Below are 14,315 nucleotides of genomic sequence, written 5' to 3'. Positions count from 1 at the left end.
GAATTTGGGAGTCTCTGTTGAAGTCTATCCCTGTAATAGGCAGTTCAAGTTGTAACATTGAAATAGTTTCAATCACACTTTGCAATATTCAAGCAATTCTTGCCAAGTTAATCAGACACCATGACCCGTATTCTGAAGTCGGGTTTAAAGTTGTGGTTTAAGTATGGACTGCCAATTATTACATAAATCACAAACAGTAGAGATATCATGCTTCAGCTCATTCGGCTCTCAAATCATTCATTATTGTGTAGGAAGTATGAATAGATGATCATCTTCACCATCGATGAATCAGGAAAGAGCACAGTAAACATAAGAAACATACAACTTAATAAAAAATTTGATACTTTTGGCTTCCCATGCTTAAACCACAACTTTAAACCCGAGTTTAAGTTAAACCCAACTTCAGAATATGGGCCCATGACTTCAATATTTTATTAAAATATTGTAAACACTGCACTTGTTCTGAACATAACAGACATGAAAGAATGAAAAAGAAAATATCATTACTGTTATGATGAAAAAGTGCACTTACTACAAAATCACTTCATATACAATTGATCATGTATGCCTGATAAGCTCAGTGAGAGCTTTTTGAATCCCATGAATTCAAAATTGTGATGCTTTCAAACAGTCTGAATATCATGTTCACTAATGAAATTACCCTTTTCCAAAACAGAAATCTTACCTTTTAAGAAATATCCTCACATTCAAACACACACGCACACCATCAAGAAGTCTAGATAAAACTGCATATTTCATTCCCATATTGAATAAAATTGACATCAATAAACACTCGACAAAGAAATATTTTGGTTCTTTGTGTTTTTAATATTTTACGACTTTCTACAAATAATACAAAAATATCACAAGATAACAATGTGATCATGTCAAAATTATCAAAGAAACAAAAAAAATAGAAAAATACCTCAAAGATCGAGTTAGTAATGATGAGTGTGAAACATTCAAGTTTAGTGAAACGTTATTGATTCATCCAGATATTCCCATCCACTGATATGTTAAAGAAAGGAAAAGAAATATGAAGAGCCAATTAATCCTGTAAATTACAACTCCTCAACAAACTATAAAACCCTTGGTGAAAATAAATTGATATACCAGTAGTTCTTATTATTGTTAATGATGACTCTTAAATATTCCAAACTCACACTGAAAATGGCAGCATATTATCATTATTAACTGTACAAATTCTATCAATTGATGATTACAGGTTTCAAAAATATAAATGACTACTTCGTCGATCACTTTATCAAAAAGATAGTTACAAACTGTTAACAAGTGGAAGGAGTTTAATTCTCAGATGAAAAAATAAGTCAAAATTATGTCTCAATAGAACAGAGTCCTATTCTAAAAGTTTATCTTATCTTTGTTAAAAATGTTTAATGTCAAGATCAAATAATTTCTTAAGGTGCATAGTATATAAATAGTTCACCTTTTTTTTATTATCAAATCCTAAATATACAAGTTGCATATTGTTAAGGGTTAATACATGACACGATAATCAAAATTAAAAGCTTATTATGATATTAAATAAAACAAATACACACAAGACACACATGAGGAAGACTAATACATTATGATTGCTTCTTCACAAATGATTATCAAATTGTCAATAAATTGACTCAAATTCTCATCAAACTTGACTCAAGTCTAGCACCAACTTCAGAGCATACAAAAAGAGATTTACAAAACAAAACAACAAAACTTTTTTTATCAAGATAGATGAATTTATATATAAAAAAGGCAGACCCATCCTTCAATGCCAAATACTTGACTTTATTATCAAGGAAGTTGAAATTCTTGACACTGAAACCAGACAAAAAAATTTGTAAAGAATAATTGTTTTTGTTACAGCAGTAACTAGACAAACACAAACATAAATTATAAGAAAAAAAATCATTATTCTGGTGAGAACTTATGCCTCAATTCAGGATAAACATAATTTCTGACCTGTCCAAACTCAGAAAATGATTATAAGAAAAATCCGAAACTCGTGACAACCATTGCCAATTTGACAATATCAATAATAGTGATTTGCTTGTTGAATTTCCAAGACATTCCATCTCTGGGAGTTTTCCTCTGCTTTCATTGGAAAGATTGAATTTTCCTTTCAAGGAATCTTTTGAAAAATAAGATCTTTAAAGACCATCACACACATTGGCTTTATACAACCTGATGTTCAATCTTAAAATGTCTTGAAAATATTGATTAAAACAAATAAGTTCTTCATAAACTGCTGATCATAACAGAAATGAAAATGTTTCATAAATGCTGACATTACACACTGCACATTAAAAACGTGAAACATGTCATTTGCCTTTTCATTTGATCAAGTAGTCCATTATTATTTGAATTATTTTATTCCTTACATAAATCTTAGAAGTCCCACATGATATGATCTTTATAGTTTAAGGGATGTGCTCTTAATATCATTGGTGATTAGATATCGTCAATGATAAGAAACTGTGTGAAATGAACATAACTCGTATTTTATTGATTGACAAGTGTTGTGTGTCTCAAACTTTTTCAAATCAATAGGATTGTAGACAAACAAAATAAATTGAAAGTTAGAAGTTTATTTGAAACTTCCCTGAGTTTGTTTGCAGCAGAAGTATATAGACAAAATAATGATAAGGGAAAAAAAGATCTAATGATCTCTACATACTCATAATACAAAACAAGGATATTCACAAAATCATCCATAATCATTTTTCAACAAGTGTTTAAACACAAATCAGCATGTGGGAAGCAGACTTAAAAAGTTACATTTAAAAAAAATCCAAGTGATTTCTTGTGTCAATCAAAAGGTAAAATACACCCTAATACACAACTAATACATGATGAAACATAATTATCAATTAAATACACATAAATAGTATCGGCATATGGTGTAGTACATTCTCAAATGAAAATATGAAGTTTTAAAAATGACAAAATTTTCTGTCCTGCAGTACATGTATAGATATTACATACAAGAATAGTGCAAGTCTGACTTTGATTGAAAGAAATATGCAAAAACCCTTTGCAGCTTGGAGTGAAAAAAAATAGAATAAACAAGACTACAAAATTCCAAAGATATACATGCAGGCCTGTATTTTGAACCCTAGCTTGCAATCATCTAGGATTGATTGCATTGACTACAATGTACAATCAATCATGAAAATCAAGTGTAGGATTAATCGCTAACCCCTGTGTTACGATACCCAGGTTGATTTAAACCTTGGCCTAAAGTTATGATGTAATTATGGACAGGCACTCAGGTGCGTATTCAGCCAGATTAGACACAATACAGTAATTTTGAGAGGCTGACTATTTTGCAAACATGATATGGCCCTTAATTAAAATGGGATTGTCTAATCCAGCTGGATCCATGCCTGGGCAAATGTGTCATAAAAAAAATAGAATCTGATTTGCATAAGTTCAATTTATCCGCATATTTGCCACTGAAATCATTAAATAGACTCTCTGGGAATATCAGTTACAATATTTTTTTTTCAAATTTAAACATGGGAAATTAACACAGTGAACATAAGAAAAACGTAAATTTAAAAAGTTATAACATATCTAGCTTCCCAGATTTACACCATGCTTGAAACAGATTTCAGAAAATGGGTCATAGAATTATTGTGAAATAAAGATACTGTTTATTTCTTACCTATTTTCTATAGGTATATGTACATGGACATTTTTTTATAGTCATGATAAAAAGGCAACATTAAAAAGATTTAAGTACATATTCATTATCATTGCTATTAATAGAAAAATACAGATCAATTGCATTTATGAACATCTGTCAAGAGTTTCATTTTTCTGTAAAAGGTAAAAATGTATAAAATACTGTCATGAAATTCATTAAAAAACAAAAGAAGGCTATAAAATTAGAGTCATGATAGATTAGGAATTACTGTAGTCTACACACTAGTCGATCATCTTTAAGTCGAGCATTTCCTAAGTAAAATTATTCAGACCAGAATGTGCAAAACATGTATTATCAACACCTTTTATGACTGAATTCCAGCTATGTAACTGATTTCTGTGGGCATAGAAGAATCAACTATGCCAGACCCATCTGCAATTTATTATAATATTCAAGGCATAAATATAGTCAAAGAGCTAATCAAAAAGACTGTGCATGAGAACTTTTGTATCCATATATAGAATTGCATATTTCATATCTGAATTTTACCCAATGAAACACAGATCTTTTTAAGTAGTTATAATACAATTGCAATGTACAAAAGTATAGCACCAGCTTTCACACAAATATATAAACATTATTAGTCAGATAAAGGAATCTGATATTATTCTATCAAAGGTTATTTTATCCCCATTGTACTATGCTATATGGTTCACTTGCAAGGACTCACCTTTTACATTGTTATTGCCGTCTGTCTCTATCTTTCCATTTATCTTCCGTCTGTCTGTCCATGTGTGCAAGTCTTTTCATAAGTTGTATGTGTGTGTGTTTGAGTTTATCAATGTCAAGTTATCTGTCCGTCTGTCCGTCTTAAACCCTGCTTTATGACTTTAACTGATGATTTTCAATCACAGAGACACAGAAATATATAAGCCCTGTGCCTTCAGAGCCAAGTTTTCAGCCTCGCCTACATGTGATTTAGGTCAAGGGTAGGTATCCGATAAGGGAAAACAACTGTTCTTAACAGCAGAAAGGACTATCTACATGTAAAAGTTAAGAACTATCAAAACTAAAAAGATTTTGACGTCAAAGAAATATGTAACTAAATGATGAAAAATAAATATTTGTATGCATGAGGAAAGTACATGAGGAACGATAAAACAAAAAAATATATTTATACAGTACAAAAGTTTAGAATTATGTCATCCTCTTAGCAAAGATGTTTTCAATTTTTAAAATGGACAAGGCACTTGTCGGATTTACACGTGCAAAGAGAATAAGAATTTTACGAAGCTTTCACTTATATTGAGTATAGTGAGCTAAAAATTATCTCTTTTTTGTTTGTTTTTACATACATCACATCAAAGCTATTACACAAAACAAGGATAGATAACAATTTCTATAAATATAAATATCTCGTTAATTTTGCAAATTCTTAATAGGACACAAATTGTTTTGTAAAATTCCTTTAGAAGCAAAATGTCTCAATGTCATAATTATATCAACTATTGAAGTTATATTTCATGATCATATTTTAAATAAATTGATGTTAATATCTCAAATAGATGATGAAAGTACAATACCCTGGCCATTAATATATTCAAAATATCAAATGAAATATTCAAGAATTGGATTAAAAAACTTAAAATATTTAAGAACTAGATCAAATTTATTCATATCCTGGTGACACGTCTTGGTTAGAATGATAAGAAAAGTCACCATACAAGTGAACAATTTAAAGTTAGAACACACAAAATTCTTCGGAGAGGTTTCTTAGGGGAAAAAATTGTTTTTTTTTTTAATTGTCAGCACCAGGTCTCTAACCTGACCATCACAGCAAAAATAAAAACACGATATACCTAGAAACAAGGCACGTTAAGGATCTCTATCAATTCATTACACGAGTCATAATGACATTACTCACAAAAACCACTTGGAGTACAGGTAGATAAGGCTACACACAGAATCTGTCGCTAAACCACTGCTGGGTTTTACGACTGGACCGTGACAGGGGGCGCCCTGCTTCATAGGTCAAAGGTCACAGTTTTAAATGGCAGGTTATGCAAAGGTCAATTTCTGTGGCGTTTTCCTTTCCTCCCTCGTTCTAGCTGCTGAACCTGAAAAATGGAACAAAAGGCAAAAAGACCACAAAAAAGGTAAATATAATAATAGTCATACTATCAAATATTTTTATAGAATGGATGAGAAAATCCCTGCAATCTGATTGGTTGAGAGCTATGCAAGAATTTTTACTGGGCTGCACGAACGATATCCCGATAATCAAAACGATATCCACTGTAAACAAGCTATCGCCCGAAAAGGTCATTGTGATGTCATCGCGCATGTACTGTTACGCTTGTTTACGTCAAAATTTTGAATTTTCGATCAAGGCAGAATGAATCAAATAAAGGATGCAAAATGATCTGTAAGTACAAATACGGTACTGTAATTGTCATTGGGATTAAAACTGCCCGCATACTTGTTAGTTGAGAAGCCTAGACATACGATCTAATGTTAGATCTACTGCCCTGAGCTGTGAACAGCCAAATTCTCCACTGCACTGCACTGCAGGCCGGCCAGGCAGCTGCAAGCGCTGGCCCCCGCCGCGGGCCGGGCATACACACACAGCTATTGGAGGTCGGAGGCTGCCTCAAGATCTTGTCAATGCAAAGCTGTATTTGGCAGTTTGGGTAAAATAATGCCTTTGTGCCAACATATTATGCAGTTAAGCCCATATTTATGTTGTCCAGGGTTATCAAAGTGTCTGCATTACATTTTGGAATTTTCATGCATCCGGTAAATAAATCATGCGTCCGGTAAAAAAAATCATGCGTCCGGTAAATTTTTTCATGCGTCCGGTAAATTGAATTTACCGGACGCATGAAATTATCATGCATCCGGTAAATCATTAATTTTTGTATTTTATTCAATAAATTTTTTCCATTCTATAAAACAGATGATGCATGGGTTTCTTTCGTGGGTCAGTGGAACTGTGTGCACGCGGTAACTTTGGCATTATGGTCTAAACCCACTCGGCTGCGCCTCGTGGGTTAAACCATGCCAAAGTTACCTTGTGCACACAGTTCCTACTGACCCACTCTAACCCATGCATCATTTGTATAATATAGCACTTCTAAATACAAATGATTCCTAGTGCTGCATTTATTACCTGGACTTGAGCAATCCAATACGGCGTTCTTTAACCTTTCAAGTGATATATTCTTGTCAGGTACCCCGTTACCTCGATTGGGTCGAGTTTGGCAAATGTAAATCAATGCCGAGGCAGGTATTGAACCCAGAACCTTGTCATTTATGGTCTGATGACAAATCCACTATACCACAGTACCTCTACAAAACAGGAGGTGACTTGGGTCGAGTAAAAAACATTCAAATAAAAAATGAAAATTAATTTTGTCTTTTTCATTAACGGATTAATAGTGTTATATGTTCAAGAAGATATCTATTTCCCATTCTATTCAATTTATTTCCAATTATCATCCGGTGGCAATAAGCACCAGCAAGTGGAACTGTGTGCTGTTTAAGCAGCACTATTATAGTTATTATATCATTAAATTTTTATTGATGTTGTTGTTGTTGTTATTATTTATTTTAAATGGTACCTGATCAATAAACTAACCTGTGTTTGTAAGTTATCTATCTGAGCTTGCATTTCTCTCATTTGCGCTTGCATCTCAGCAACCTGCGTCTCTAGCGAAACTGTCTGTTCCGATGTGGCACCCTCTATAGTTTTTACAGCATCTATCTCTATTTCTACAAACTTATGTCGTCTGCTAGGATCCTTAGGTATAGCTTTCTCTGCTCTGACGGTCTGAGGTGCTGCTGGTTGACTGTAGGTAGGAACTGATCGGCGAGATCGGCTGAATGTACCAGCAAGAGCTGCACCTGAGAAAAGACACAAAATATAATGTGTAAAACATTGGTATAACAGTACTATCTAATGATGGTATAGAGTAAAATAGTCACCAAAGTGATCAAATATCATCCTATTAATATGCTTGTAAGCTTCCCCAAAGAATAGAAGTACTATTCTATAATAATAGAATACATATGATAACAAAAACGCTAGTAATACTATTTCTACTACTACCACATCTTTACTACTACTACTACTAGAAGTTCTTCTACCACTATTTTGACTACTTCTACTAACACTAATAATATATTACTTATATAGCATATGATACTCGTAATCTTCAGAATTCTGAAATGTAAAAAAATGCATAAGAAATAAGAAAAAAATAGATCTTAGATTTCATTAGATGATAAGCAAAAATATTCACCAGGCCAAGTGCTAAAATACTATCCAAGTTGTTTTAGTAAGTTCCTACAGAGTAAGAAATATTGAACTGTTGTATAAAAGTATTATATACCTCCTTCTAATCATTGATTGGTCACATCATGTGACATGGTGCAGTTCTCTTTATCATATCAAATCATTAGACACTTCCCTTCTGAGCATTCAGCCCATAGCCTAAGGTCCACTTATTATATCAGACCATAAGTCAGTTACCTTCTGAGCATTCAGCCCATAGCCTAAGGTCCACTTATTATATCAGACCATTAGACACTTACCTTCTGAGCATTCAGCCCATAGCCTAAGGTCCATTGATGGTACACTGCTACATTTCTTATATCCCGTTGGGTAGTCTGCTAAAAGGAAGACATCTTGGTTGACTCTGTCTATGGAATCTCCGTTGTCACAAATCACTCTAGCTAGAGATATCTGTTTGATCTGCGTCAGCTGCTCCGGGGAGAATACACCTGGATTCTCGTACCAGAACCTGTAAGGTAAGAGATAAAGATGGTGGTCAAGGTGGGTTTGAGCTTCGCTCCAGAGAGTTTAGAGGTTAAAGGACAAGTCCACCCAAACAAAAACTTGATTTGAATAAAAAGAGAAAAATTCAACAAGCATAACACTGAAAATTTCATCAAAATCAGATGTAAAATAATAAAGTTATGGCATTTTAAAGTTTCGCTTATTTTCAACAAAATAGTTATATGAAGGAGCCAGTTACATCCAAATGAGAGAGTTGATGACATCACTCACTCAATATTTCTTTTGTAATTTATTATATGAAATATTTATATTTTCTCGTCCTTGTCATGTGAAATGAAGTTTCATTCCTCACTTTATTTTTACATTTTGTGCTTCAGGCAAGGAGGTCCTAATCGTTAAATTCGTAAAAATTGAAATATTGTATATTTCAAACAATAAAAAAACAAAAGAAATAGTGAGTGAGTGACATCAACGACTCTCTCATTTGGATGTAACTGGCTCGTTCATATAACTATTTTGTTGAAAATAAGCGAAACTTTGAAATGTCATAACTTTCTTATTTTACATCCGATTTTGATGAAATTTTCAGCATTGTGCTTGTTTGCTTTTTTTCTATTGATTCAAATCAACATTTTTCTGAGGTGGACTTTACCTTTAACAAGAAACCCCTGGGAGGCATTAGCCGGTATTCTGAAGTCGGGTTTAACTTAAACTCAAGTTTAAAATTGTGTTTTAAGTATGGATAGCCAATTGATACATAAATCACTAATATTGTAGAAGCATAATTCAGCTCATTTGGCTCTCAAATCATTCATAATTGTCTAGGAAGTATAGATAGATGATTGTCTTCACCATCGGTGAATCAGGAAAGAGCACAGTAAACACAAGAAACATACAACTGGATAAAAATTTTGAGACTTTTGGCTTCCCATACTTAAACCACAACTTTAAACCTGAGTTTAAGTTAAACCCGACTTCAGGATACGGGCCATTATGTCAACATTTGTCATTGTTGGTTTTGATTAAAAGAGAAGCACCAATGTCAGACAGTTAACCTGCAAGCAGTCTTATAAACATACCAGGTCAGATGATACATCCCGAGGTTAGAAAAATGTAAAGGATATGATTTGGGTCATTGCGGACCAGTAAAGTCAAATTACGTTTCAGAGATGGAGGAGTCAATCTTAATGTTGCTTCCAACACCCCATCCCCAGTAGTTGTTTTAGATACCTTTTTTACACAAATACATGTAAGCCAAAAATGTATTGGTTATTTGAAGAAATATGATCAATTAAGAGTGAAGTTTTTGAACTCTTATTTGGACATTGCTCTCAAATTCAAGTTTTCCAAATGATTTCTCAAATAAAGAGTGATGTATAGACTAACCTATCTCCTTCCCTGAGCCGATGAAACTGTCTAGCAAGCAAACAAGTAAACGTTGGTCCTAGAAGACCGCCCTCTATCGCATTCTCAGAGAGACCTCCAACAAACAAATCAATGTTTCCAGGATGTCCATAGAGTTCTTCTAATCTCCTCCTAACATCAGGGTTTCTAATCTCAGAGCTAATATCATCAAAGGTTTCAGCAGCAGACATGTTGCATAGCACACGCCAGTCGTTGTATCCAGGGAGTGCGTGATCACGGCCACGCTGGATGTTTATAGCAGCAAGGTCCAAAGCAATTTCATGCACCATCTCAAAGAGATGTTCCGTGAGTTCTGTATTGACCATCTCGTCAGGACTCGGTGCCTTCATGGCCGACCCGAAGAGGCCCCTCAAGACTGGATCGATCCCGCCTTGATCAACAATGCGGTACGGAGAGAAGAAGGCTCTATGTAGGGGGAGGTTCCCATGTGAGATGGGCTGGAAAGTGGAATTGAGACGCTTAACGATCGGCTGAACGAGGCTGTGACCGAAGCGGAAGGCAGCAGTTGCAAAGGCATTGACGATAGAGGCATCGGTGTTCGGATTGTAACCCTCGTATTTCCCTATCATTTCCATTCCTTTTGGTCCCAGGACTTTGGGTAGCCAGCTTGTGTATGTTATATGCTGCATGGCCGCTCCGATGATCTTCCGCGTTTCATGAAAAACAGTTTCCCCATTCCAGTGGGTGTTGACTTCACGAAGCTTCTGGGCGATACGGTTATGTTCCCTCATCCAAACCGTATGCAGCGAAAGCAAACCTAATTGTTCGTTTGCTCTGAAATCACCCGCCAGGAAGCATGGAATTGGACTCTCGTCTTCATCGCGATCACAATCGATTGGAGTATCACGGTTGTATGGTAGCAGGAAACGACCCGATCCAACTTGAAGTCCTACTTTCAGCCTACCATACTCATTATTCAAATCTCTGAGTTTATCTGTTATTTCTTTAGTACTGCCATAAACATTAGAAGCATCGATATATGAAGTGATTTGATTGATTTGTTCTCGCGGCATGATCCTATTGAAAAACACTGAAGTACTTCCACTACCGCACACAGCACTGGATCGGGTGAACTCTATACACTGCGTACGATGGATACGTCTGTCGCCCTCTGGAACCTGAATCGGGAAACATGGGACCTGGTTTTCACACGTATCCTTGCATTCTACACCATCGCTAAACCGAGCTCGACTCAAACTCGTCACCGTGAAGTCCATGTCATGATCCAAGAACTGTCCCCATTGCATCAGCATATGTGTGTAATCCTTGTGTGAAGTTATTTCTGCAGCAGAGACGACTCGGGAGGACACCCTTCTCGCGCTTGGCTTTGTAAACCCATTATACCGATGGGTCGTATTCCAACCGACGGGAGTGTTGAATCCATTTTCATAAATTGGTTTTAGCAGTCGTTTGAAAGGTGTGAGCGATGCGCCCCATTCCGGATGCTGGAGATTGTTACATGTTCCATCGTAGGTACGGTATTTCTTGTGAAAACAGACGTCAGAGCAGTTGACAATTTTAGTATGGGCAGTACACTGTGAGAGGTTAGAGATGAGGTTGAGGAATCGTGGAGATACAAGATCATTGTAGGTGAATTCTGTGGATAAAAGAACATTTATGAGATGACAATTAACATCTTTGCACTGAGTGACAAGACTGGTATACATTTAGTTGTGTATTGGTATATTGATAATTGATTAAGGGAATTTTGGAGTTTAGTATAAAAGCCCATTCTTCAAATATGAGATCATATCTTTAAAATCATACTCAATAACAACTTATTTAAAAGATAAGAGAGTTAACCAAATTGAGTCATTGGATATCTATCCCAATTGAGTCATTGGATATCTGATTTATAATCTTCATACAGTAAAATATAAAGAGAGTGGTAAGTTCTTACTGTCTCAATGACTTGAAATTTGCAACTCACATACTGCCAACCATCCAATGCACTACAAAAAAGGCAGATTAATTCACGACAATGAACTAGCTATTGAAACTTTACCATCAAAACAAAAAAATAACCATTTGCAAATCAGCATTTGTAACTTGCAACTGACCAGTTGACAATTGCAGTTGACCATGGGTCCTAATCAACTTAAACTCCACAGAATGACAGAAAATGATCCTTAACAATTTTGTTCCTGGAATCCACTCACCTATTCCAGTAAGATTGACTTGCATCCCAGCTTCTATATGATTGTGAATTAACTCCAAAGTTCTCTCAAACACCTCAGCTGCTCTCGCTATACTCATTGCCTCGATGGAGGGGAAACGGAACAAGGTCAACAGGTCATGGGGCGTACGAGGCTTCTTCCCGTCCAGCAGGTTGCGATTGGTCTCGTTGATGGCCGCGTCGATGTTACGGATTGCTTCGGCAATGGCGGAGTTGACGTAGCTGTCGCCCTCACGTGATGTACCGATGGTGACTGCAATGGATAGAGAAGGAGAAAGGTTCAATAAGAATTTGAATGATGATGCGTACTGATCCTATAGATTAAAACAAAAACAAAACCATCTTTATGTTTCTGGATTGGTACTCTACACAACACCGTATTATTATAATAATAATAATATAGGTATATTTACCCAGGGTAGCCACTTCATTTTCAAAAACTGTTCTAACAGCGGGCCCTGCTAATATTACTACCACAACACAGGGTCTAGCAGCTACAGCAGATTTTTCTTTCATTTGAAATGAGATGTTAAACAATAGACTGATCATCAAGTTCAGCTAACCTAAGAACCTTTCTCAAGAAATGAACACAGTTCTTTCTCAAAGGATGAATGCATGCAGTTCAAGATGTCATTAGGTCTTGAAGAAAATGTCTTCAAAATTTCACTTGGGAAAGCGACAAGCTGTTTAGAAAAATACAAGTTTGACCAGTGAAATATTTCTTGGTAATCAGACCCTTTGCCTTACCATTAACAGTCAGCTCCATGTCTGTGGATGCATAGCCGATGGTATTCCTAGCTGCACACTCATAGCGTCCCTCATCATCCACACCTACATCATGGATAGCCAGATGACCGGCCTCACTGATAGAGAACTTGGCACTCTCTGTGATCTGAACACCATCCTTGGTCCATGTGATTAGGGGTTCGGGATCACCGGAGGCGGAGCATGGAAGGCGAATGGTTGCCCCGGCAACCACTGTCAAGTCACTTGGTGATTGGGTGAAGACCGGTGGCACTGGAAGATTAATTAATGTTCATGAGATTTGCACTGTAAGATGATTATTCATGAGATATTAACTGTAAGATGAATATTTATGAAGAATGGACTGTAAGATGAATATTTATGAGGAATGGACAGTAAGAAGAATATTTATGAGGCATGGACTGTAAGATGAATATTCAAAAGACAGATATGGACTTTAATAATGAATAATCATAAGATATGGACTGTGAATTTAATATTCATGCGATATGGACTGTAAAATGAAGATATCAACTGCAAAGTCAATATTACTGATATATGGACTGTAAGATTAATATTAATGGAAATAGAGTGCATGATAAATATTTATGAGATATGGACAATAAGAACAGTTGAGTTGAACTCAAATGTCTTCTATCAAAAAAAAAAGGAATCACCTCTTGAGAATCACATATTTTTGTTGTTTGGCTGCATAAAGGTCAAGTTAAAGAAATGTCCATGCAGCATAAATAGAAATGTACTATATATTCTTTGCATTAAAAAATGAAAACCATTTCACATTCTGGTTTGAATATGATATGAATATGAAAAAAATCATCACTCCCAATGTATTTTATACTGTATTTATGTACAATCCAAAAAGCCTTAAAGAATAAAAAACATTTCAGGTTTGAAGATAAAATTGTTCTCTGTTTTACCCTCAATATCTCTTCTTTATGGATCAACATTATTCTCTTGTTTGAAGACAGAGCGAAAACACCATCGGTTATCTCTACATAACCATCATTTTCCTTGTTGAACCTCAATCTTAATTTCCTATTTCTTCACTCCATATTTCAACCCACACCTCCACAAAGATCTTATCTCATCGCTTGTCTATCAGGAGACTAGGCTCAATTAAAGACTTTATTAGTTTTTTCCCTCTTCCCTTCAAAGAGTTGTTGCTTGTATACAGGGAAAGCAGGAAAGCATGTTACAACGACAACTGTCAATCATTCCCCCTAATTGGCTAAATTTACAGACAATTGATAAGATAGTTACTACAACTATATACCTGTATTCAGTATTTTATGTGTTTGTACGAGATTTTGCACAAGTGCATAAACTTCTAAAAAAAAAAGGTTATTCAATAAAATACATTGAGCTCAGAAGTTTGTGAACCCCACCAAAAAAATGCACTCCTTCATGTCAAGTGTTGTATGTAGACAACAACACTGCAATGTTTGGCAAGCCCAGAGAAGCAAACTTTATTGAAAGTAATATCATATTGCCTGACTTCA

General features: G+C 35.2%; 1 protein-coding gene across 2 annotated transcripts in view; it reads right to left on the bottom strand.

Annotated features, from left to right (window-relative positions):
* Positions 1 to 2,181: 2,181 nt before the first annotated feature.
* The window catches only part of LOC121430779 (peroxidasin homolog), a 37,474-nt gene continuing 25,340 nt past the window's right edge, over positions 2,182 to 14,315 (bottom strand). For both annotated transcript variants that reach the window (XM_041628172.1, XM_041628173.1), the window contains 6 exons: positions 12,799 to 13,068; positions 12,035 to 12,304; positions 9,837 to 11,472; positions 8,246 to 8,454; positions 7,290 to 7,555; positions 2,182 to 5,769 (listed from right to left, as the gene is read on the bottom strand). In XM_041628172.1, coding sequence (XP_041484106.1) covers positions 5,722 to 5,769; positions 7,290 to 7,555; positions 8,246 to 8,454; positions 9,837 to 11,472; positions 12,035 to 12,304; positions 12,799 to 13,068 — 2,699 coding nt within the window. In that variant the 3' untranslated portion in view covers positions 2,182 to 5,721. The remainder of the gene's footprint in view (positions 5,770 to 7,289; positions 7,556 to 8,245; positions 8,455 to 9,836; positions 11,473 to 12,034; positions 12,305 to 12,798; positions 13,069 to 14,315) is intronic.

The sequence above is a fragment of the Lytechinus variegatus genome, chromosome 17 (genome assembly GCF_018143015.1).
Source record: "Lytechinus variegatus isolate NC3 chromosome 17, Lvar_3.0, whole genome shotgun sequence".
NCBI lineage: Eukaryota > Metazoa > Echinodermata > Echinoidea > Temnopleuroida > Toxopneustidae > Lytechinus > Lytechinus variegatus.
The sequence above is the reverse complement of the archived record's forward strand: the minus strand, read 5'-3'. Positions and strand labels throughout refer to the sequence as shown.